Below are 25,711 nucleotides of genomic sequence, written 5' to 3' on the forward strand. Positions count from 1 at the left end.
CTCTCTATGTCTCTCTTAGATATATGTAATTATTGTATACCTACGTACTATGTACAAGTACATAGTTCTGTAGCTCCTATTTTCCCATTTATGGAGGAGAAAGATAATAAATTTCGAAATTTCGGCACCTCGCTCATTTAAAATGACCAACATCCCACGACCTACTTACACTAAAAGTGATAAATAATTAACATTAAATTATATTCATATTTACTTTCCGCTCTCTTCTATAAATAAACTCTATCTACACGGTGTCAATTTAGACTATCGTAAAATTTAAATGAAAATCTACAAGACCTTAAAGGTTAAAAAGTACTTACTATGTATGCTTTGGCTTATTTTATTTTTTTACTACTCATTTTCTCATCCTCTCACGGAACATAGAGGCTCCCTAAAACTAAAAACTATACTTGGGATTTTTCTAAGTTTTTTTATACTTTTTTTTTAAATCTTTTGCTATGAATATTAATTTAAACAGTCTTTCGTTTGATCTGTATTGTCGAAGATTTTTCGCGAGTGATTTCCAAGTTTCTTGATGGGTAAGTCGGTCGCCTGGTAAACAGGAGGGCGTGATTTCAATCCCAGCCAAGGTATGGGAACTCAACTGTCAGCTCGTAGCTCTCTCGTCTATCATATTCCTGTCTCGATGGCTAATGCGGTCGCCTGGTAACCAGGAGGCTGTGGGTTCGATCCCAGCCAAGGCATGGAACTTAACTGTCATAGCTCTATCATATTCGTGCCTCGCTAGCTAAGGCGCTCGCCTTGTAATCAGAAGGGCGTGAGTTCGATCCCACCCAAGGCATGAAACTTAACTGTCATAGCTCGTAGATCTACCATATTCCTATCTTGGTGGCCTGGTCATGGAGCTCATCTGGTAAACAAGAGGGCGCGGGTTCAGCCAAGGTATGGGAATTTAAAACTTAACTGTCATAGCTCGAAGCTCTATCCTCTATCATAGTCCTGTCCCGGTGGCCTGGTAAACAGGAGGACGTGGGTTCGATCTCAGCCAAGGTATGAAAACTTAACTGTCATAGCTGGAAGAGTTATGATCACGACTAGGGCTGGGGCTGGGAGGCCTAGTCGCCTCGTAATCAGACGGTCGTGGGTTCGATCCCAGCCAAGGTATGAAAACTTAACTGTCATAGCTGGAAGAGTTGTGATCACGACTAGGACTGGGAGGTGTACTCGGGTTACTGCTGTTATTAGAGGCAATGGAGTGACGGGGACTGCTGCTGATTTCCTGCAAAACACAATGGAATACATTCATGAAAATAAATTTCAGCTAACAGAGTCATTGGCAGATAAAAGGCAGGTTACCTGCCTTGGTGGCGTAGTGGTCAAGACGCTCGCCTGGTAAACAGGAGGGCGTGGGTTTGATCCCAGCCGAGGTATGGAATTTTATCCTAATTTATTTGAGAATTTGACCACATAATAATGGAGCTCTCGGGGTTAGGTGGTAGAGAACGCCTAAGGCGTTAACCTCGCCTAGTGGTTGCCTTCCACTCAAGAGTCTATTATTATTATTACTACTCTTATAAAAATACCTAATAAGGGTATTCCACGAATAACTCCCTACTTAATGGCCCCCCTATTTATGGCCGGTAGTAGTAATATACTCTTTATTGAAATTCAATCAATGGGTGGTGTAGTCAGGGCCGGACTCACCTTGTAGTCATGCAGCGAGGCAACACTGTGGAATGTATGAACATCATGCCCAGGCGTGGATTCAGGAGTTCTAGATAGGGTAGGACGAGGAGGGGCTGGAGCTCTTCTTGGTGTCGACCCTGGAAATATAACACAGCAAAAGTAGAGTTTCATCAATTCATTTCGATTTTAAAGTTGTGTCCATACATAGTCGATGACGTCGACTAAAACCGTCCACACTGCCTCGACAACATGGATTCACCTCGTCGATCGACGCCGTGAATCAATACGTGTGGACACAGCTTAACGCTTGACTTACCTGCTTAGCTTGGGAGGTAACGCGTCTGGATTGTAAGTGCTAGATGGCGAGTTCGATTTCCAACAGGGGCGAAATTTGTCCTAAACCCTCAACAGATAAGATTTGTTCTCGGAACTTCTGGCTTTTTCTGTCCAGTCCTCGTTTTCTCTTCGATTTCAGGATGATTTAAAACCTCCGTTGTTAGAGTTCCTTCTATCAAACTTTTTTTTTAAGATAATATACGTAATACAAAATCTGCCTTGAAACTTCAAATCATGTTCAAATGGTTTGTATCTTCGTATCATCCAAAGAAGTTTCATCCAATATGAATAAAGTCTGTGGCTTCATGTTTCAACTTTCTTACTCACCATTATAGGAGGCTAGTTGTGAGGGGGTGCGAGGAAGGTGGGGGGGATGGCGAGGGGGTGGGTGCGACATCTTAAGGCTAGTCTCGTAAAGTGATAATTGATAAATAACAATTAAATAAATGATAGAACATAAATGTAGAAATTAACATCAACTTTCAGATCGGTGCCGTCAAAAGCTCGAGGCATAGGAAATTTCAATTTAAATAAAATGGATATTTTTCTATTTTTTTTTTTTCTCCCTTTGAAAAATCGGGATAATGGGAATGCCTAACCTGCATTCAAACCATTAAATTTTGAGCAAAATGCCAAGGCACAGACTCTAGTTTAGGCGACCCAAATATGAGCACACCTCGAGGTACTGTGCTAAACGCGGAGAGAACAGATGTTTTTTCCTTTGAAAGAAGGGGAAGGGGAAATGAAGGAGAAATCGTCTCAGTATCCGAGTGGAAAACACAACTAAAGGCCGATCTTAGCACTGAGAGTTAACAGAGTGTCAAGGGTTTTCTTTGACGTCGCCTATTTGATTTACACACGCCAGATTTGATTTACACGCCTACTTTTATTATTATCTTACTCTCTTTTCTGTTGTATTTTTTTTTCTTAATTTAAGCAAGGTTTTAATTTATAAAAAAAATACACCTATTTTGTACCAAATACATGAGACCTTGTTTAGACTGCGGGAGTAAAGGGACTTTTCAGTCTCATTCTGGCAGTATAAACAGGGTATATTCTATTCTACACAGGTCAGTACTTCTTATACTCTGAATTAACTGAAAACTCTCGGTGGTAAGATCGGGCATAAATTGTTCGATATTTTGGATTCACAGGACACTTGAGTGTTCGAAGACAAATTAAGGCGCTGTTGGAGTTACAAGTATAAAAAATTTAAATAAGAAAAATTCTACGAATGGTGGCCATTCTAAATGAGCAAAGCGAAAAAAAAAAAAAAAAAAAAAAATGTTCGTCATGTTTTAAATTCCTGTACCAAATTTCATCACAATCGGACCAGGCAATCGCGAGTTAGAGTGGAACATATTTGTTCAGCTCCTAGAAGGCCTGTTAAGCTAACAACCTGTTCAGTTCCATTTGATCAGTATATGACTGAACCAAAAAGGTATGAATTTTCATCTTCACCACCCTGGTTGCCAAAGCATATTCCATCGTGATTACCCACAGAAACCCATGTAATAAAACATCTCCCTAACCATAAAAGACAGACTCTTTAATTCTTAGAAATTTTTCATAAAAAAGGCAAAATTTCACCCATTGAAAATACATTAGTGGCCCGTAGCAGCAAGTGTGGCAAAAAAAACACCTCTTTGCTGCCTTTGAGTGCACAGAGAGGATCAAGCGTGCCGGGAGGCGCGCGAACGTCAAGAGTTCGAAGAGCCGCCCGGCCAATATAAACACGAAACAGAATTTCATCGTTTTAATAAAATACAACTATACTCACGCGCGTGGCGCCCTCTGTCCTTCACGCATGGAGAACCGCCGCTTGGGGCGTGGCTGTCGCATGTCCCCGCCGGTCATTAGATTGATCAGCTCCCTCTGGTGGATGTTCGCCAAGTAGACCACATACGGGATGTCATTGGCTAGCGAGAAGCACAGCGAGCCTCGCGTGTCTAGCGGTAGAGCGCGCCGTATGTTCACCGTTTGAAGCCAGTCACCGGATTCAGCGTTGAAGACGTCAACGTGGGTTTCGCTGAAGATGAGCAGCTGACCGTCCATGTAACCTGGGGGGTGGAAACATTGCGCAAGTTGTAAGAAATTACGATTTTTTTTAACCTCTTTATAAAGGAAAAGGCTAGCAACAAGAAGAAGAAGAAAAAGAAGAAGAAAAAGAAGAAGAAGAAGAAGAAGAAGAAGAAGAAGAAGAGGGAACTGTAAAGCCGTCTCCACACATGGCTGACGGCCTTCAATCGATTCGATCGATGTCGACTGAAACCGTCCACACTGCCTCGACAACATAGATTCAACTCGTCGATTGACCATCGACAACTATGTGTGGATAAACAAATCTTTACAACTAAGGTTTTGTCGAAGAGAGAAGGAGGACAGGTTAAGAGAAAGACAGCCATTCCGAGAAAGAAAAAAAAGAACTTCTTTCAAGTACTAATCGTTTTTCCATAGAATCCACTAGTTAGAATTCAAAAAGTTATCGAAGTCTTCAACCAAGTACTAAATACTCACTAGCTCCGGTGGGCAGGGCTGGATACATGATCTCTTTCTCCCTGGACTTGTGGCCCTGGGAATCTACATAGGCAGCTAGACTGTGGAAGACTAATAGGAACTCGCCCCTGGGCAGTTCTATGGCAAGCAGAGCATCCACAGGGGAATACGTTAGGAGACTCACTAGAGGGTTGTCTTGGTGGATCAGCGCTGTGGACAAAACATTGAAATCATTTCGAAAATTGACTTGGGGAAATGGTTAGATGATTTTTTACCCCATTTCCGATTGTCTAAGCTTGCATTTAGCGTCCCGGTAAATTCGCAGTTTTTTTCGCCTCAAAGCTTAGATTTTGACGTGTGATGATACAAACAAAAATTTAAGATTTTTTTTTCGTACCTATCCCCTGAATTCTTCCGTCGAAGCCACCCACCCTTCTGGGCAGAATAAAACTCGGCGTATTCACACTTGTGAGTCTCACACAGTATTAAAAAAGCTAAAATAAAGCAAAGAAGAAAGCAAAATCCAATCAAATCAGACGTGTTACTTGCTGTTATTTTGGCGGACACAATAATCCCACAAGAACGAAACTTCAGAAGCAAAATATCATCACACGAAAATCTCCCTTTTTCACATTTATTTATTAGTTGGCAAAAGAGGCTAGGTTATCTAGAAGAGCTCAACTAGGTAGTATAAAGCCTTCATAGTATCTTGGAATTTGAAAGGGCGATTTATGCTGTTATTCTACATACCTAATTACTGCTTCGTCTATGGAAATATTTAATTGTGAAGAGGCTCTCAGCTTCACCACAAATAGTTAATGATTTACATTTTAGAATAATAAATTATTCATAGATGATTTATTTTAGGTTACACCCAAAATCGACTACGACATATCTCTGTAAATGGGGTGACTACTACGGCCCTATAATTGTACAGCATTGAGCAGAAAAGAACCATTTGTAAGGCAATTCCTCTTATGGACGGTTCTTTTCTGTTTTTTTTTTTTTTTTTTTTTTTTTTTTTTTTTTTTTTTTAATTATTTCTGAAATTTTGGCCTGTGATGCTTTCATGGTTAAATAATGTTTATAAAGAGGACAAAACTTATGTAAATAAATAATAGTAAATAATAAATAAATTAAAGAAACTTTTCTGTTTAATGCTGTCCAATTCGGTTAAAACTCACGTATAGGTCGATTGTCCTGGGAGAACTTGTAGATGGAGAATCCACTCTGGTAGCCCACACACAGTCTCCCCTCAGAGAAGATATGAATACATTGAGCCAGGGTGGGCAGTATCACTTCGTGCAGACGCTTGTGTCGAGTTTTGGTCCGTGTGATTTCGTATAGGATGATTTGAGATGAGTTCTGCGGGGGAAACCAGACATTAGTTTATCTAATTTAATCACTTCAAATTTCATCATAATAATAATAATAGACTCTTGAGTGGAAGGTAACCACTAGGCGAGGTTAACGCCGGAGGCGTTTTCTACCACCTAACCATTAGAGCTCCATTACTATGTAATCACACTCTCAAATAAATGAGGATAAAATTCCATGCCTCGGCTGGGATCGAACCCACGCCCTCCTGTTTACCAGGCGAGCGTCTTGACCACTACGCTACCGAGGCAAGTGTTTCATCAACTTCGAGAGAGAAACGAGCAATAAAATTTATTGACGGAGTGCCCAAAGTTTGGATTGCCAAAACGGCACAGCTTCTCAGACAAAATTGTTACATTTAAAATGAGGTTGAATTGATTTTAAAATAAAATAATCAAATTAATTGGGTACCTATAAATCATCCACCTAAGGTTGAGTGCAAAGGTTGTTGGCGTTTAGCATGGTAGGTAAACATTCGATGGATTATTGAGATCTAGTTCATCCCGAGGCATGGCCAAACTTGTAGAAAAGGCATGGCCGAACTTGTAGAAAATAATAAAAAATACGGTCGCGCTGCGCGCTCCTTATTAGCTGCATAGTTATCAAACTAAAAACATAAACGAAACTCAAAATGTTGGTCGAGAGCGGAACATTTCTCTCCCGCAGTCCTTTCTTATTGCACACCTAGACCATAAAAGGAATATTCCTACCAAATTTCAGCTTTCTATGTGTTGTGGTTTAGGAGATAGAGCGATCAGTGAGTGAAATGTGAATGAGTGAATGGATCTTGATTTTATAATATAAGATTTGCAATATCCTACATTGCTGTAGTGAGCACCAAAAATTGTGATATAATAACACAAAGAAATTACATTGATTATAACGATAACTCACCTGTTGTTTAACAGCTAGGGCAAGGCAATTCTGAGTGCGGGTATGCTTGTCACTTACCTGTCGTTTGACAGCTAGGGCCAGGCAATGCTGAGTGCGGGTATGCGTGAGAGGTCCGGTAGTGAACGACAGACATCCCTTGGTCTCTGGTATCTTCACCCATTCTACCTCATCCCCATCCAGCGCCCTAACCGGTACCAAACGTACATAGCGCTGTTTACCGGCTAGAACTACCAGGAGCTGCTCCTCAGGGATGTAGTCCATCTGGTAGATCTTCTTTGTGTCTCCTACACGGGCGATTTCTGAGGAAATAGGAGAAGAGTTATAGTTGATTAATTCATCAGACGTACATAGCGCTGTTTACCGGCTAAAACTACCAGGAGCTGCTCCTTAGGGATGTAGTCCATCTGGTAGATCTTCTTTGTGTCTCCTACCCGGGCGATTTCTGAGGAAGGTTTTAGGTATAGGTTTAAGCAATTTTACGTTAATTTCTACTAAATGATTACAATACACAACACTCTCCCAAGTTACGATGGTAACTTCTAAGAGAGTGTATCTTAAGCTAGGTACATTATGATATTTTAATGACGGATAAGGTTGTCTGTTCTACCTCTCAGTCGGTACGAAAGTAGACTGTAGAAATGGGACCCTTACGGAATAAAAAAATAAAAAAAATAAAAAAAAAAAAAAAAACGCAAGAAGCAAAATAAGGGAAATACATATATCCTGTATCATTCTATTTATTCGACAAATTTCCGTAATTTCATTAAAAAAAGTCACTTAAATGACATTCGACGGTTGTTTGACTGAGGTGGTAGTTTCATTACCTTTGTAAAATATTTATCTGTCCGTGAAATCACAGTCTGATTTTTTTTTTTCTCTACATAAATAAAGTAAGTAGGGCAGGTAGGTCTTTTATGTATTTTGAATTATTTTTTATTTTTTACTTTTGTTTTTGTTACTTGTTCTTTTTGTGTTCTTGTTGATGTAATTTTGTATTACTGGGTTTTGTGACCCGTCAAATAAATAAATTAAAAAAATTAAAATTAAAAGACCGGGCTATATTTATGAACAAAATACTGGCTCTCAAGCTGCACTGCAGGATCAATTCGAAACATCTGATTTTTTTTTTTTTTTTTTTTTTTTTTTTTTTTTTTCAAGATGAGTGTTTTACCGTCGCGTCGTCAACGTCGTTTTTATTTCGTAGCAATGAAACAACTGCTACATTAGACGCATGTTGTCTGTGTCGTAGTATGCCTCTCATCACATGGACGAGAAGAGACACAATACTTCCCATATAGGCCCCCATGGATCACTGAATTTAAGCAACATTACGCGTATGTGCCAGCCCAGTTAGCTTGGAGGGAAGCGCGTCTCCCTTGTAAGCGCTAAGTCGCGGGTGTTCGATTTCCGCCCCGGGCGGATTTTATCCTAAACAGATAAGGTCGTTCTCGGAACGGCTGGCTTTCTCCTATCCTGTCCTCCTTCTCTCTTCGATTCCGGGATAGTAAGACCTCTGTTGGAACAGTTCGATATATCATTTTATTATTATTATTATTATTATTATTATTATTATTATTATTATTATTATTTTATTATTATTATTATTATTATTATTATTATTATTATTATTATTATTATTATTATTATTATTATTATTATTCTTTTCAATCCTCTATGTATTTATTCAAAGAGGTTTCTAAGTACTCAACTCCTCAGGTGGTACTTGGTGTACTTACCGTATGGTTAGGTAGATTGTTTCGTTTGAGAATTCGATGTAGTTCGCTCAGGGCGACCACCCATTTCGTTTTCTCCGTATCCGAGTCTGCTAACATGAGCGTGTGATTTTTGGTACCAGGGGGATCCATTAGAGAGGTGGTTATCTGAAAGCAGAAAGTGAAGCAGAGAATAGAACTCTATGGTCCGTCTCACATTGAAAGCCGCGCGACTTTGAGTAGCACTCGGTGCAAAACCGAACCTATGATTTAATTTTTATTTCTAAAGTTTCCATCTATTTTGATAATTAAGGAGCGCGGTAGCGCTCCGCCCCGCCAAGTCAAGAAAGTTTGACCGCGCTACTAGAGATATACAACATATCAAACAGAACTTAACATTTAAATCAAAATGGTATACCCATTCGTAAAAGCAATATTTGTACCACGAATGGGGAAACGGAGTCTGTAGAGGGTTTCTATTCTATCATTTTCATAGGTTTCATATTTTACTAAATTAATCCAACACTGGCGTAATTATGACGTCACTACTAGAATTTACTTACTCGGAATATACACGGGATGTCTTTCTTGGTCGCATGTATGACGTCACTTTCTCGCACCCCAGACACGGCAAAGTCTTCATCTCGCATATCTAACACCAGAGATACGTAGACAGCAGGTAAGGCGTTTCTGTCCGGGGATATGTCGTATAGGAAGAGCTTGAAGTCGCACACCACCACGAATTGGCGTACCCAGCCTTTCTTGACGCCGCCTGTTTTGGGTACCTGGGGGATATGAGGAAAGACACAGTGAGAAACTTGGGACCCGCGACCTAGCGCTTACAAGACAGGTGCGTTACCCTCCCAGCTAACTAAACCAGCCCAGTTAGAAGGTCTTTAGTCTTTACTTATTCTATTGATTCATTTTTCAGGATAAATTTCGCCCTGGGCAGGAATCGAACTCATTAAGCCACGATCTTACCGCAGAGAGTTCGTAGTAGCTTAACCCATCCTTTAGGTCTGTTTGTCCCTACACCTAAGCCTCTGAGTGGGTTTTTTGTGTACGGAGTTAATCTAAAATCCCACAGAGAGTTAATCCAGAGTTTTAGAAATACTGGCCTGTGTAAATTAAATGGGTAACGTCAAAGAAAACACTAGACACTTGGTTGGTTCTCAGTGGTAAGATCGGGCATAAAGCACCCTCGAAGAAATACAGGGTGAACCAAAATACTCACCTTAACATATCCCTCATAGGCGGTACCAATCCCCCGGGTCGGATCAATACCGAGAGGTCGCTTCGTTTGGTCCGGCGGTACAGGGCAGGAAGGCGGCACCTTATCGCAGCAAGACAGGTGACAGGCAAAGCCGCATATATCGCACACTACGCCCTGACGGGTGAGGCCTACCATGAGGGAGGTGCAGTGGTTGCATTTGGTAGGGGAGGTGAAGGTGCGAGTGATGAACTGATGGTGTTTACTGGAGCGATCGTGACGAAGCATGTTGTTCATTTGATCCTGCAGAACGAGGAGAGAATCGGAAATTTACACTCATATCTAGTACATTAGAGATAGTACATATCTAGTACATTAGAGATAGTACATATCTAGTACATTAGAGATAGTACATATCTAGTACATTGCTTAACACAGTTAAAATTCCGCAATATGCACTGAATATGACTCAATACTTACTATAGTGAGTTCAGATAGGTTAGACCGGCTGCTAGCAATGGAAGGAACTCTATTATCTTCAATGTCTCCGTCTTCACTTTCCACAGAGCCCGTGTGTCGGGACTCCTTGAGAAAATGATCCAAGTAGGAGATCTGTGAGGCGGGCCTTTCCAGAACTGAAAGAAAATAACGAGGGAGGGCTTTAGATTCCGGCCTTTTTCTCTTAGTTTAGTACCTTCTTAGTATCTTTTGGTGCACGAGCCTATAAACTCCTTAGAGTTAGGTTAGGAAAGGTTAAAATTACCCACAAAACTCTCCCACGGCTTTTGAAAGGGATTCTTTTAGGGATCCCATCTAGGACTTTTTCCTTCCGCGGTAAGGGCATTGCCACTGAATCAAAAAAAAAAAAAAAAAACACATGCTTTCTAATGAGAAATTTTCAATCTTTGAAAAGAAAGTCCCCTTTACACCAGTAGGTAGGTATTTAGTACTTACCAAAACATGGTATAAAGCTAGCATCTACAGTAGCATTGGCATGCAAAATGGTGTCTCCAAAGCAAAATAAGCATTCTCCAAAGCATTTCAGCAAAACATGCAAGTGATGAGCATTTCAGATAAGCATGCAAGTGATGAGCTTTTCAGCCAACCTTGCAAACTGTCTCATCAGATTGACGTTCACATCTCTTCGAAACAAACCACGGAAAACTGGATCTCTAGCTCTCTTTTTCAACATCTGACAGAGTTCAATGTTTTTCATTTGCCAACAATCAGCCCTTAAAGTTAGGTACATATGGACAGCGTTGGCAAGAACCTTAGGTCTTACGGACATATCGAATATCTGACTCCCTACTAGTCATGCAAAAATTACCCCCCTGTAAAATAAATATTGTTTTGTCTTCTGCGAAGTGCGAAATCTTTATGGAATAGCTCCTGACTCCCCTCCCCCCCTTAAGTAAAATCAAAATCCATAGAGGTAAAAAAAAAATAGTAGCATGCTTTCTCTTTGCATGGTTCAACTTCGGCGTGTAACAATCAGTACAAAAACTTGGCGAGTGAAAATAGAAAGGACCCTCTTTTTTCAAAAAAAAAAAAAAAAAAAAAAAAAAAAAAAAAAATAAAATAAAGAAAAATCAAATCATGAATCTCTGTGTTAAAGCAGAGAGAGCTTTCTCACAACTTTGTGGGTATCACAGTTTTACAAGTCTTTCATTTACTCAATCATTATATTTATTAGCGCTCGTCTCTTCGACTTGTAATGCCGCCACTGGTCGCTACTCGATTAAAGTAGCTACTCAATTGTCCTCACGAGGCTGAGTGCACCGCGAACTCCAAGCACAGAGCCGAAAAAAAACCTCCTGCGTGCAAGCCTAGTGTGATACCCACTCGGCCACGGAGGTTGCTTCAAGGAATAAAGAATAATTAAACCTTTATCATGCTCACAAACTGACATCATATCTTACTACATTGGTACCTATGCCATGATCGTAATATGCCCCTAGTACTTACCTCCCTACCTAACATACTTGAATAAATATAGCAATAAACATCTTTCCTTATCTTAATAATAAAGGATAGGCGGAGAATATACTAAGTAAACAATGTAAACATTGCATCGTTGTTCAAATTACGAGTAATGATAAACAAAAACAACATTATCAAGATCAGAAAAAACATGGAAACCAAGATTACATAATAATACAGTAACTTGGGCCGGTTAAAATACAAATCTAAATAAACGATTTTGGTGAAGCAGTGTCTCTCCACAATTTTTTATGATTATCACAGCATCCCCAAGTGCCTCGTTTGCAATTCTTTCCTATATTTCCATCAATCTTTATAGGCAAAATCTCAAAATAATTATCCTTAAATTCCATACCACGACTGGGGTTGAACCCACGTCCTTTCGTTTACCAGGCGAGCGCCATAACCACTTAAACCACTACGCCACCGAGATAGCTTTGGTTTTATCAACACTATCTATCGACTTCTGATTTCGACAAAAAAATAAAGTTTATAAGAACTTAGTTGTTTAAACTTTTAACATCTTGAAAACAGTTTCTTTAATTTATATGAAATTTGACAAACATATTTGAAACGTCAAAGCAAAATTGTTTGCGAAAATTTTGGGCTTGATCGCTCCTATGGGGGTCCAATGTTCCATATGTGCCCTTTTAATTAGGTAGCCAGCCTAGTTAGCTTAGTTGGTAGTGCGTCTGCCTTGTAAGCGCTGGGCCGCGGGTTCGATTCCCGCCCGGGGCGGATTTATACGGGAAAAATAATGGTAGTAATGAATTCGGAGAGTTTTGAAGATGATTTAAACAGAAAAGGTGGGTGGGAGACTTTTACTTCTAAGGAAATTTACAGAGGAATAAACGGGGGAAATTTACAGAGGAAAACACACAAACAGGTCGGGAAAACAGGGACACAAAAACGTCAAACGACTCTCTGCGCCAAAAAAGCCAAGAATGGGACAAAAAACCAGGACAAGTCCCTTGCCATAAGCCAAATGGAACAACCCAGAACACAATATCACACCAATCAAACGTGCACGAACGTCAAAAGTTCGACACTCGGCCTGTGATCTCAGAAAAAACCGACAAGATAATATTGTACAACCGGTTAAAATTCAAGAATCAAAGCCCTATTCTGCGAACTTTGCATTTCCTGTTCCTTGCGCAGAAAAAATGTCAAATTTTGCTGCATGAGGACCAAGATATGCTTAGTTTCTTGTAACTTGGAATCGGACGTTGTCAAATCTTGACGGTTTTTTACCCCAGAAGTTTACACTTTTTCCTCCAGTCTCAAATAGATGTAATCTTTGAGCTTGTGCGCAAGCGTAAATGCAATAAAATAGTAAAAAAAAGATCATTGTTGAAATTGTTGAGGCAATATTAACTCTGTGCCAACAATAATTGGCAACACCTCCCCCCCCCCCTTTTTTCCGCCCCTTTTTAGGGAAATTTCAGGCGGACATACTTCCTGTATAAAGTCCCCCAGCCAGACTAAAGTCACATAATTTATCGAGGTGTATTAATTGCGGAACGATATTTGTGACAAGCATTTAAGTATGCTTCAGGGTGTCTACCAAAATGGAAAAATAAAATTCCCTCACTTTTCTCGGTTTTCCAGTCCATTTTTTTTTTTTTTTTTTTTTTTTTTAAATTTTCCGTTACAAAAAACGCGGCACAGGGCAAGCAAAATGCTAGGGCGGATTCCAAAACACATTTTGTACAACCAGGTTCAACACAAGGTCAACTTTCAAGGTCATTTTCACGCAGCAGCAAAGGTCATTCCGTTCGTACTTTACCCAGAGCGGACGGGGCGGCAGAGGCGGCAAAGGCCGGAGCGACACACCAACTTCCTCGCCAGGGGGCGCAAGAAAGGCTCCAGGGGACGCCAGAGGGGCGCCGGGGGCCGCCAAGTCTTTGCATTGATTGTCAAAAATAGGAGCGAATTACAAAAAACAGAATCCCCCAAAGACACGATGTGACGCCGATGAAAATGGGCATCTTGTCTGCAAATGGGGGCCGCCGCGATATTGGGGGCGGAGCGGGGGGAGGGTGGAAAAAATAGAGACAGACTTTTTCAAAAGAAGAGAAAAAAATTAGCGTGAAATAAAGTAAAATAAATAGTGCAAAGTTAAGTTTATGATTAAGTTAGTAACACTGTGATAAATATTGTGATTAGAACATTTTTTTTAGGTAAAAAAAAACCGATTTTTTCGACCAATGAAAAAAAAAAATCTTCAAAGGAATAAAAATATTAGCATAGCCTTCATGTATAATTAATGGCGTGCTGAGGCCGGAACTTGGCCTGGCGCACTGAGATTCCTGTATGTATTAATTTCTGTATTGAAATAGTTAAATACCTGTCTACAATATACATATCTATAATATTCTTCAAAATTTCAAGCAAGCATGCACAGAATTTTCTAATAGCAGTCAAATCAGAATAACAGCCAAAATACATACTATGAGGGATATGTCGATTGTACCTATACAATATACATGCTATGACAATGTAGGTACAATGGTACATACTATAGGGATACTATCACAGTTTAAATGGTAGTCTACAATTCTACATAACACAAGAAATAAAAGAGAACACTCCAAAAATTACCCTATTTTCAAAAAAAAAAAAAAAAAAAAAAAATACCGGAAAAAAAGGTTCAAAAAAAAAAAAAAAAAAAAATAAAAAAATCTGTGGTTAATAAACCTGTAGTACGTACGTACGTACGTTCGTACGTACGTACGTTACGTACGTACGTACGTTACGTACAGACCATGGGCTAAAAATCACTTTTTTGACATCAGGGGATCCCAAAACGGATATTTCCAACCATTTCCCGATTTTGAAAATTTGGACCGATTGCAATACTTTCATTACTAGTATAGCTCCGCTATACTGTAGTAATAGAAAGTAAAAATTAATTAGGTAGTAAAATTAATTAAGTATTAGAGTAAAGATCACTGGCCTAATTTTTTCGATAAATACAACTACTGAATTACAACGATTCTCCTTGTTAATTTACCGGCCACCTAAACCTTACTGAAGACGTGAGTTCCAGTTTACTTCCTCTACTGAATTAATGAGAGAGGAATCTATTTTGGCCCCATGTGACATCTATTAACCCCCCTCCTCTCTGTATGATAACCCCCCCCCTTGTCCCATAATATGGTAGACATTACTATAATACATAGCTATATGGTAGAGAGTACTATAATTCATTAAGTAATACATATCTATATGGTAGACATTACTATAAATGATAAGTTGATAAGGTAGACACAACAGAGATCTTCTCTGTGTGTACATACAGGGTGGACTCAAATAATTCTGACATTAATTTCTATTTATATCTTGTTATGGCTCAAACAATTCTTAAATTTAGACTCAGTCCTATCCCAGCAAAATATTATTCTACAATATATTCTGAGATTTCTGAGATAGCCTGAAAAGTTCCCTGCATTTTAAACAAGGCCACAGTTATAAAGTTTACATTAACCCTTTGAAAAAAGGGAGCAATTTTGACATTTTCTGTGTGCCATTTGTAAGATAATTGAGTTTGCCCTGATGAGTTACGAAATAAAACTCAGGATTGGTCCAATGATTCAATATTGTCTCTTATAAATAGAGATTTAGGGTGTATCACCTAAAAATGTTCGCTATTTTTCATTTAAATACTCTACCTAGTCACCAGCGGAAATAATTCAATACAACCCAAATACTGGGTTGTACTTTAGAAGAAAGGAACTCGGTATTTAGTATACTGTACTTTTACCGAAATTCCGCTGAAAAATAAAATAATAATGTATGTGGACTGTGGATACCTACCCAAAAAAAAAAAAAAAAAAAAAAAACAATTTTTGTTGGGTTAATGTAATGTAAATTAAAAATACCTTAACTTAAAATGATAAACTGGATAATTAATGTGAGTTTATTTTTTGTCCTCTGTATTCTTGTAAGAGCTATTTGTCTTCTGATTCAGTTGAAACAAGAAGCACACTCACTGAATCAAACAGCAACACACACCAACAAACTGAAAACACTCATCATTCTTGGATCTGGTGGACACTCAACGGAAATGTTGCGTCTTGTTAAAACACTCAACCCGGAAATATTTAAACCTAAAATGTACATTTTGGCATCTTCAGACAGCAAAAGCAAGGAAAAATTACTGGAGATGGAAAACCATTTGGGAAGACAGACACGGTATGAGACCTATGACATTCCTCGTAGCCGTAAAGTTCACCAATCCTATATCACATCTATATTTACAACACTGTTTTCCTTTATCTATTGTGTACCACTTATGTTAAAGATCAGACCAGATATTATTCTATGTAATGGGCCTGGTACTTGTATACCAATTTGTTTGATTGCATTTGTTATGAGAGTACTGTTCATTTCAAATTGTGTTCTAGTGTTTGTTGAAAGTACATGTAGAGTCAAGACTTTGTCCTTGAGTGGAATTATTTTATATTATTTTGCAGACATATTTCTGGTACATTGGGAAGAACTAAGTAAAAAATACAACAGAGCTAAATATATTGGTAGGTTTTAATGTACCTAAGTCTGTGGTGAGATTTAGGTCACATTAATTCATAACTTTTAGGGGGATCAATTTTTTCCATATGAAGTTGTGGCCACAACCAGCTGCAACTTAAAAAATCTTAAATGAGAACTCCCCTACTTGTGATACATCATAATTATTATAGGTCTTGTAAAACATAGTACATTGATGCAAGTTTGAGCTTGATCCTACGGAGTTTTGGCCTATTAAATTTTTCATTGTTCATCCACAAATCTTAAATTCTCTTGTCCGGGATAGATTTGGCCGAATGTCAATTATGGTTATGGACATATTGGTAAGGAAAGTCAGTTTGAAATCATCCTTTAAACTGGTTTGGTCCATTGTAGCTGCTAAAAAAAAAGCTGTCCTTTTTGGTGATCCAAGTTATGTGCCTAAAAGATGGTCCTCCAGAGTAGAGGAACCAAATCTAATGTTTTGAGGTTAAAATGACACCGATTAAAGTTAGTGATTGGAAAAATAATTCTCTGTAACTTTCAATGTTCGCGAAACAAAGCTAGCTAGTTACCCCAAGATAGAAAAGATATTAGTAAATTACAAGTTAAAAATTCATGCAATTTTATTTTGTACATATGAAAATAAATAAAAAATTACAAACAGTAAAAACTAAATAAAATATGTACATGACTATAAATGTACAAAGTACAACAATAAAATAAATTATAAATTAAATAATCTTGGAGAAATTAGAGGAAAAAAATTGGTTTATAAAAATAACTTGTATTGAAAACCCAGAATAAAAATATAAATAATACTAATAAAATTTGAAACCATAAGTGAGGATAAAATTCCAACCAGGATAGGACCAAAATACTTAACTTTAAGATTAAATTAAGCAATCTGATTGGCTAATATTCATCAAAAAGATTAATATCAACCAAATAGATTAATTCAGATTGTCCAATGCAATTGGATTAATTGAACTTATAGCTTGGCCATGGGCCAGGGCTATTCTAGACACTTTACGACATAGGTCACTTTTGTTACCTTAAGGACAAACCAAAAGGGGAAAGAGAGGAAGAGGCAAATAAAATTATCAAGTTACTCAGCCTGGTTTCACAGTCATCTCCGAACAGTCTCTGAACGTTCTCAGAGCACGCTCCGAGAATAACAAACACTTCAACATAAGATTGAAGACTTGGTTATAAGTTAACTTTTACCATTGGACTGTGAAACCAAGCATTAGTGAGGTCAAAGCAAAAGCATGCTAAAGCAAAAATTGGGACCGAAAACATAACTTTCCTATGGTATACTTTGCATACTATTAAGTCCGAAGTCACACTCAAAGATAAATCAATTATCAAAGTTAGTAAAGTAAAAAGGGGTTGCAAGGTTAAAAAACAGGGTGAGACAAATAGAAAGAAAAGTGTGTTAGAGGTGTTCTCTCGTGCAATACAAACCACAGGGGTGCGGGGGGGACGGGGGGCAGGCAATACAGGAACACCCTGTACATTGCTAAAAATGTTTTCTACTCAACTATCTCCGGATTCCAGTCGACTCTGTAGCTCTTTGAGTTGAGAGTCCTTCCGTCTCAAATCCATGGATACACTTTCCATTTTGAGACGAAAATCACAGATCTCTCTGAAAATAAGATGGAATGATGAAGCAAAAAATGTTAGAATGGTCACACAAGTGAAAATTTTCAAATTATATGCAACTTAGCGCCCACAAGGCAAACGTGCTAAACTCCAAACTCTTGGGTAAAAAACAAATATAAACTATCTAAGGTAAAAAGAGTTTACGAAATCTTCTTTCTTCCTCGCCTAAGACGGGGTCGGCGTTTTTCGTCAGCCTCTCAATCAATGATTGTTTTTGTCATTTGGTTTTGGCTACAAATGTTTTACAAGTGCATGCCCTGCGCACTCCACCTTTGCTATTTCTTAGCAAGGGAAATCCAGGCTAGCATCTTCTTTGTTTAAAGTTCCCCAGCCAAACCAGTATGAAATAAAACTAATACAGAACTCCATCAGACTTACTTCTGGGCAGCAATAAGCTCGCTACGGGTCTTACTCAACTCCTCACTAATCTGAGTTTTGGCCTGGATCTCCGAGTTCAAACTGGACTGCAGATTGAGCAGCTCCATCTTCTCCAGTTTCTGGGAGCGCCTATCCCGCCAGTTCTTGTCCCCGGGGCCTCCCACCCCGGGAACAGTCCCCACCCCGGGGCCCCCCAGACTGGAGGCGTGCTTGAGATACTCGAGCTCCTGGGTGGTCTTGGTGGTGAGGGCTTGCAGGTAGGAGCGGGCGTCCTTCTCATCGCTTACCCTGGGGGAGAATGAAATAGAATAGAGTGAGAGTTAAATTAGTTGTTCTAAAAGTAGAACAAGTCGAATTCTTCAACTTTTCAAGGGGAAGAATTAAATAGCTCATCCCTAAAGGCAATTTACTTAGCTAAAAAAGGAATAACTTGAACAGTACTTCTGGTACCTTAATATGCCGACTATCTGGCCAAAAAGAGGAACAAGCGTCCCCTTTTCAATCACACCAAAACTTCTCTACGAATCGGCAAATAGATTAATTAAATCCAAATTCAAAATCAAACACATTCGCCAGCCTAGTTAGCTTAGTTGGTAATGCGTCTGCCTTGTAAGCGCTAGGCCGCGGGTTCGATTCCCGCCCGGGGCGGATTTTATACGCGACACGTTTCCACTATGCGATTTTTGTCGCGCGGCAAAAATCGCGTTGGTGGAAATCCACCTTTAAGAATACATAGGAAGCAGTAGGCAGCGGTCGCACAGCTTGGTCGCGCGACCCGGCAGCTTGGATCGGAACATATGTTTTCAGGGGAAAGTAAGAAAGTGGAATATTCAAAAGTATTTTGACTCATTTTATTTTATTTTCATTTTTTTTATCCGCACATCGTAACTTCCCACGAATGACTAGCATTTGTTTGTAGAACCCTTGGCAACACTTACAGGTTTACAGCGAATCTCCATTTTATCCACCAACTTGGGAATACGCTCCAAAGGGATTTTCTCCCAATCATTCTTCAAAACTCGTGATAAAACCTCTTTTTTGGGTAGTTCTTTTTCGACAGACTCCTCATCTAGCTCCTCTCAAAGATATTCTACTGGGTTCTGATCAGGGCAACTATTTTGTTGAAAAATCAGACTACCTATGTGTTATTTTTTTTCTTCCATGAGATAGTATAGGCTTCTTCACAATATGTTGGTATAAGGATTTGTCCATAGTGCCATCAGTCTTCACAAGGGGCCCCTCAGCTGGGCGATAAAAACACACCCAGACCATGACGTTTCCACCATCTTGTTGTACAATATGAATTTGATACTTAACATCAAATTGCTGGCTACCAGGATGTTACCCATACTTGATTTTATCCGAACATACAAGATCCGATTCACTTTTGCCATTCCACACGTTTAGGCCATTTTTCTTCAGGTGAGAATTTCTATGTTGGGCATACTCTACTTTTTCCCTCTGTATATTCAATTCACTCAACACCCATGACATCATCCCTAATCTACCGAGAAAGGCCGCTGTTGCTCATTTTTGACTGCTCACTGGGCATGACTGTTTGGCTGAACATCTCCACCACAGTTCCCTCTGTCAAACCTCTTAAAAAAAATCTGGTGTGAACATCACACGACTTTCTATTACATTTGCGGATTTGGCTGAATATCTCCACCGCTTTGGTCTAAAAACTTCTCCTATTTGTTCCTTATGTTCCTTAAACAGCTGAACTCCTGTCCTGCCTTGGAAGCCAGCAATGACATTGTAGGTAAATATTGGGAAGCCAGAGGTAAAATGACCTAGTAGTCAAATAACCTGACATTTGCCAACAACAACATATTCAATAAAATAAATAGTTCCTTTGTGAGTCCACATCCATGTAAGAATAAGGATTGTAGAAGTGATTTGAGTAGCAATACATGAATATCCGTGCCTTTATTCTCCTTTGAATCACGTTGGATCTCGGCTACAGACTTCCAAACAGTACAACTTGAGACCTTCTTGATATGATGATCCTATCAGTGCGAAGACTTGTTTTTTGAGCCCAACACTTCAGGTCATGTTCTTTACATCTTGGAAAAACATCCTGTGCAGTTGAACGTAAGATCAGGCACTAAAACTACCCAAGAAAAGAGGTTTTGAAGAATGGTTGAGAGAAAATCCCTTCGGAGCGTATTCCCAAGTTGGTGGATGCAATGGAGATTCGCTGTAAACCTGAAAGTGTTGCCAAGGGTTCTACAAACAAATGCTAGTCATTTGGAGGAAGTTATGATGTGCAGATAAAAAAAAAAAAAAAGAAAAGGAAAAAAGAAAAATAAAATTAAATGAGTCAAAATACTTTTGAACATTCCACTTTCTTATTTTCCCCTGGAACCACATGTTAGGTGGAAGTGTTCCAAATTTCGACACACGTCAATAAAATGTCTTTAGGTGTTTTATAAGCTGACTTTAAGGAAGATTGTGATTTTTCATCAATATGGAAGAAATTTGGAAAAAACAAATCGTCAAAATACTTTTGAGCGCTACTGTACTTCCAACGAAAATCTTCATTAATACTGACAGTTTCACAAGTTGAACTTTAATTATGACCTTCACCAGGCCTTTTGTACACTCTTTGACAGTAAAATACGAGCCTTTGTAGGTGGCTTCCGTTAATCAATAGTTTTACAACCTGTTTCTCTTGCAAAACCAGTATAACATTTCAAATTATGTATGGGCAGTTTGGGTGCTGTTGGGGTTCTTTTAGCTTCATGCACTCTTTTTCGTACAACTCTCTCACTCCCAGCCATTTCCCGATTCCTAGCCACGTCCTGGTGCCCTTTAACTTGTATGAAAGGCCCATTTCTTAACGATACAATGTCAACGTAAAAAAAATCGTAGCTCTATTATTTCAACCGAAAATTGGGTTGTATGTCTGCAGTACATCCTTGAACCGTTAGATTCGGTTACCTCTACTCTGGAGGACCATCTCTAAGGCAGGCTCATAACATGGATCACCAAAAAGGACAGCTTTTTTCAGCAGGTACAGTGGACCAAACCAGTTTAAGGGATGATTTCAAACTGATTTTTCTTATTATTTTCAAGATGGAATAAATGAAGAGGAAATGCAAATAGTGGACCAAACCAGTTTAAGGGATGATTTCAAACTGATTTTTCTTATTATTTTCAAGATGGAATAAATGAAGAGGAAATGCAAATAACTTACTTTTGGTCAGAGTTTACTGGATTATGGGTAGATTTTTCAAAAGCATTTGGGCTCTCCAAATAATTGAAGCAATCTTTCTGAAAAGTCAAAGTAGACAGGTACCATTATTTTATTAGGATACCAGTGGGGTTACCTGTTCTTTGTAAGGAAAAGGGGTGATAGATAACAAGATAACAGACCAAGATTGGTCTTTTTCTAATAACCTCTAATGTACAGAGTGTTCAAAAAGCCTTAGAACCCCTAAATATTTTTTGAATGGCTAAAGATGAGAAGCTGAAATTGGGAGTAGTGTTTTATCTTTTAAAATGCAACTTTTAAACTTTTTCAAAAAGGTCCCACTAATCATTCACATAGAAATCCAGACCCAAAAATAAATACTTGAAACATCAATTTTCACACCCGGAGACCAATCATTAAAAAGTGTCCAAAAATTGAACTTTTTTTTTTGAAAATTTTTCTAAGTCCAAAATCGACCCTGAACATCTACACCGCTTTGGTCTAAAATCTTTTCCCATTTGTTCCTTATGTTCCTTGAACAGTCCTATGAACTCAGTTCACCTGAACTCCTGTCCTGCCTTGGAAGCCAGCAATGACATTGTGGGTAAATATTGGGAAGCCAGAGGTAAAATGAACTAGTAGTCAAATAACCTGACATTTGCAACCAACAACATATTATTTTTGATATTTTTTTGTTGTTACTGCCACCCACTCATTCCTTCATTAATTCACTGTACTAAAGTTGACTCGGACTGGAAACTTTTTTTTTTTTTCATCCAGACGTTATACGGATAAATAAAAGATAATTTTCAGCTGATGCATGCAACCAGATTTTATTTTATTTTAGTAGCTAATTATTTTATCGGAATTGGAATCAGGGCTCACTTACCACTGAATAATCTCAGTAATCTGCGCCTCCCACTGGGCAATGGCTTCCTTCTTGTTACTCAGCTCTTCAAATTCAGACTCTAGCTCTTGACGTTCACCCTCCAACCGGCCGAAACTTTCATGCATCTAAGCGTGACACAAACAGAAGGAAATAAACAACAAACACATTAGAATGACTGCCAGTTGTGTTCAATTGTTCCCAAAGAACATTATAAATAAACTTACAATGTTAAGATTTGGAAACGTTTCTTCAAACAAATTTCTTACCGTTTCCAAGTCATGAATGATTCCATCATTTCCCGGTCTTGTTTGTTTATAGTACCGTTTCTTACCTCTCCAAGTCATGAATGATTCCATCATTTCCCGGCAGTTATGAATAAGTTCTTTAATTTCCCGGTCATGTTTGTTTATAGTACCGTTTCTTACCGTTTCCAAGTCATGAATGATTCCATCATTTCCCGGCAATTATGAATAAGTTCTTTAATTTCCCGGTCTTGTTTGTTTATAGTACCGTTTCTTACCTTTCCAAGTCATGAATGATTCCATCATTTCCCGGCAATTATTAATAAGTTCTTTCATTTCCCGGTCATGTTTGTTTATGGTACCGTTTCTTACCGTTTCCAAGTCATGCATGATTCCATCATTTCCCGGCAATTATGAATAAGTTCTTTCATTCCCCGACCATGTTTCCACACTCTCTTACCGTTTCCAAGTCATGAATGAGCTTTTTATTTTCCTCGAGGAGTAGTAACTTTTCGCGGCTATGTTTTCGGTTGATTTCCGCGAATGCCTCTTCAGAGTCCGTGAGATTTTCCAGCCGGGTGGCATCCAGCTTGTCTTTGGCGAGTTGTATCTGAAATAGAAGTGGATGGCGAGGTGGAGGGAGAGGTTCAAATTGGTTACTAGGGGATCTAGAGGAAATACTGAAGCTTAATTACTGTAGGACTGACTACTGATTAGCTGATTACGCATATGGGTACGAAAGTAAACCTTCGAATTAATATACTGGGGATAAAGAAAATCGTCAATTGAGATAGAAAAGTGAAAATTTTGAATAAAGAAAATTTTCAAAAAAGAATTTCAAATTACAGAAATTCTACTTTCTGGGTAAAGAAAAAATCATGCAAGTGAGTCAAAGTAGATTTTGAATTTTGAATCCCTATCATATTTGAATTCAAAATTTTCAAAATAATAACGAAATACTGAAATTTTGATACTTAAAATGTTTTCAAAACTAGGTTAGTAATTATGTAATTAAAAGTTTACTGGGGGTCAAAAATAAATAGTTATGATTATAATAAGGAAAGTAAAAATAGAATAAAGATGAAATTAAAAATTTGAAACTGGATACAATAAATACTGGAAGCTTTAAAATATAAAATTCAAATCTTCAATAAATAATGGAAATATAAAAATTAAAGGGAATTTAGAAAAAAAATAAATAATAATAATAAAAATCCCCTGTTCCCCCTTACCTCTCTCTGTAGGGAGTCACGCTGGGCTTCCGTCTCAGCCAGCTGATCCTTAAGTGCCTGAAGCTCCAGATTATATCTGGCCTGTGATTGGGCGAGCCGCTCATTGAATTCTACTTCAGCCAATAGGCGCGCTGCTTGAGCGTCTTGATAGACTAGATCTGAGGAGCTACCAATACCTCCCACACTGGATGTGCGATGCTTGTACCTCTCCCCTTCATGCTCCACCTGGAATAGAATAGAACAGGGTTAGGTAGCATGCAAAATATTGAGCGTCTTGATAGACTAGATCCGAGGAGCTACCAATACCTCCTTCCTCTCCTTGGGCCGCCTCCTCCAAAGCATCCTCCACTCTCACCTCCAGTTCTTGCCTAGCGTTAGGTAACATGCAAAATCTCACCTAGCTGTCGCCGCACTTCCTCACTCCTCTCCCTAATACTCGTAAAATACTAAGGGTTAGGTAGCATGCAAAATCTCACCTGTCGCCGCATTTCTTCGCTCCTCTCCCTCAGCTTCCTCTCCTTGGCCGCCTCCTCCAAAGCATCCTCCACTCTCACCTCCAGTTCTCGCCGCAGTTTTTCCGCGCGCCGCACATCCTGCCGCAGGACGTCTATTTTGGACATGGCCTGCTCCAGCTCTTCCTCCTTGTCGCGCACCTGACGCGACAGCTTCTGCTTCTGCGTCCGCAGATCACCCAGTCTGGACGAGGCGTGAGAAAGTGTTAGTTCGAACGAGTGATGTGAGGTCTAAGAAGTCATAACTCAACGATTTTTTTTTTCCTTCAATTTAGCTTTACTTTTGTTTGTCTGTTCGTTTGTTTGTTTTACCATCCAATCTAAAATCTAAATCATGGATTACTTGTGAAGCTGAGAGGCTCTTGTCAATTTTGAGGATATCATAGCATTACTAAGAGGTTCCTTTGCTGTTTTTTATCATTTTTATGATGGATTTTTTTTCTTTTTTTTTTTAACTCCAGTAATGCTCAATATTGTCCTCATGAGGCTGAGTGCACCCCGTATTCCAAGTACGAACCCGAAAAAACTTTGACTCTGCCACGTTTTGAACCCGGGACTTCACCACAAGTGTGCAAGCCTAATGTGACATCCACTAGACCAGGTTATTTACAAAAGAAATCTGTTATAACATTAAATTTAATATGACTTACTTGTCGGTCACTTCATTATATTCAGTCATGGCTAGTTTCTTCTGACTCACAGCATCCTTGAGTTCTTTATCCTGGAGAAGGAGTTTCTCCTGTAGATCTAGCTTATCCTGGAAACAAAACATTTGGAATTTTTGATTTAGAATTTCTCTTGGGTTGTTTAGATCGAATTGAGAGCATTATCAAATTTATCAGACACCTATTTTTATATAAATAAGATTTTTTCTATATGCACTGCCTAGAACCATACTTTGATTAAATTTCGAAGTTATATCGCTTGAATTGAGCACTCAAGTTTAGATTTGAACTTTCAGATAAGGTGCATAAAACAAAGCACCCTCATACTTTGATTGAAAATGTTGTGTCTCTTATCAGGTTATCTTGTAATCTGATGAGGGCATACTACGAGATGGGCATGCTATGGGATAAACCACAATAGTCTACTGTAGCAGCTGTTTCATAGCAACGAATAAAACAAGGGTTATGTAAAACATTCTTAAACAATAAAATGCTACCTTGATGGCCTCTTCCTTCTCCTGTCTCAACATCCGAACTTGTTTCTCCAGATCTCGTATCTGTTGCGTTGTCTCCAGACTTCCCACCAGTTTCATTTCCTCCTCAATCTCCTTCAACTTCAACTCCCCGTCCAGTTGGGACAGAGTGGAGGTGGATGTGAGTTGGGACAGGGTGGAGATGGAGGTGAGGGGCTTCTCGTCCTCGTACAGACGGGCTCGCTTGGTACCGCGCACCTCCGCGGAGATGCTCCCGAGGTCTGACACTTGACTGGAGGAG

The 25,711-nt window shown here is 38.9% G+C and overlaps 2 protein-coding genes across 2 annotated transcripts; one reads left to right on the forward strand and one right to left on the reverse strand.

Annotated features, from left to right (window-relative positions):
• Positions 1-25,711, reverse strand: LOC103512458 (serine/threonine-protein kinase Genghis Khan). Its single transcript, XM_026825917.1, is given in 21 exon segments — positions 1-1,240; positions 1,666-1,784; positions 2,311-2,387; positions 3,764-4,043; positions 4,501-4,689; positions 5,664-5,844; positions 6,808-7,130; positions 8,474-8,630; positions 9,026-9,247; positions 9,697-9,975; positions 10,153-10,307; positions 13,439-13,570; positions 17,271-17,342; positions 17,703-17,806; positions 18,202-18,489; positions 22,287-22,411; positions 22,989-23,138; positions 23,761-23,985; positions 24,237-24,456; positions 24,923-25,029; positions 25,435-25,711. Coding segments are annotated over 21 exon segments (3,609 nt in total). The 5' UTR covers positions 25,531-25,711; the 3' UTR covers positions 1-1,132.
• On the forward strand, positions 15,513-16,462 carry LOC103512452 (UDP-N-acetylglucosamine transferase subunit ALG14 homolog). Its single transcript, XM_008477215.2, has one exon. The coding sequence runs from the start codon at positions 15,545-15,547 to the stop codon at positions 16,196-16,198; it is 654 nt and encodes a 217-aa protein (XP_008475437.1). The 5' UTR covers positions 15,513-15,544; the 3' UTR covers positions 16,199-16,462.

Source organism: Diaphorina citri, unplaced genomic scaffold, assembly GCF_000475195.1.
Source record: "Diaphorina citri unplaced genomic scaffold, Diaci psyllid genome assembly version 1.1 scaffold839, whole genome shotgun sequence".
Classification (NCBI taxonomy): Eukaryota; Metazoa; Arthropoda; class Insecta; order Hemiptera; family Psyllidae; genus Diaphorina; species Diaphorina citri.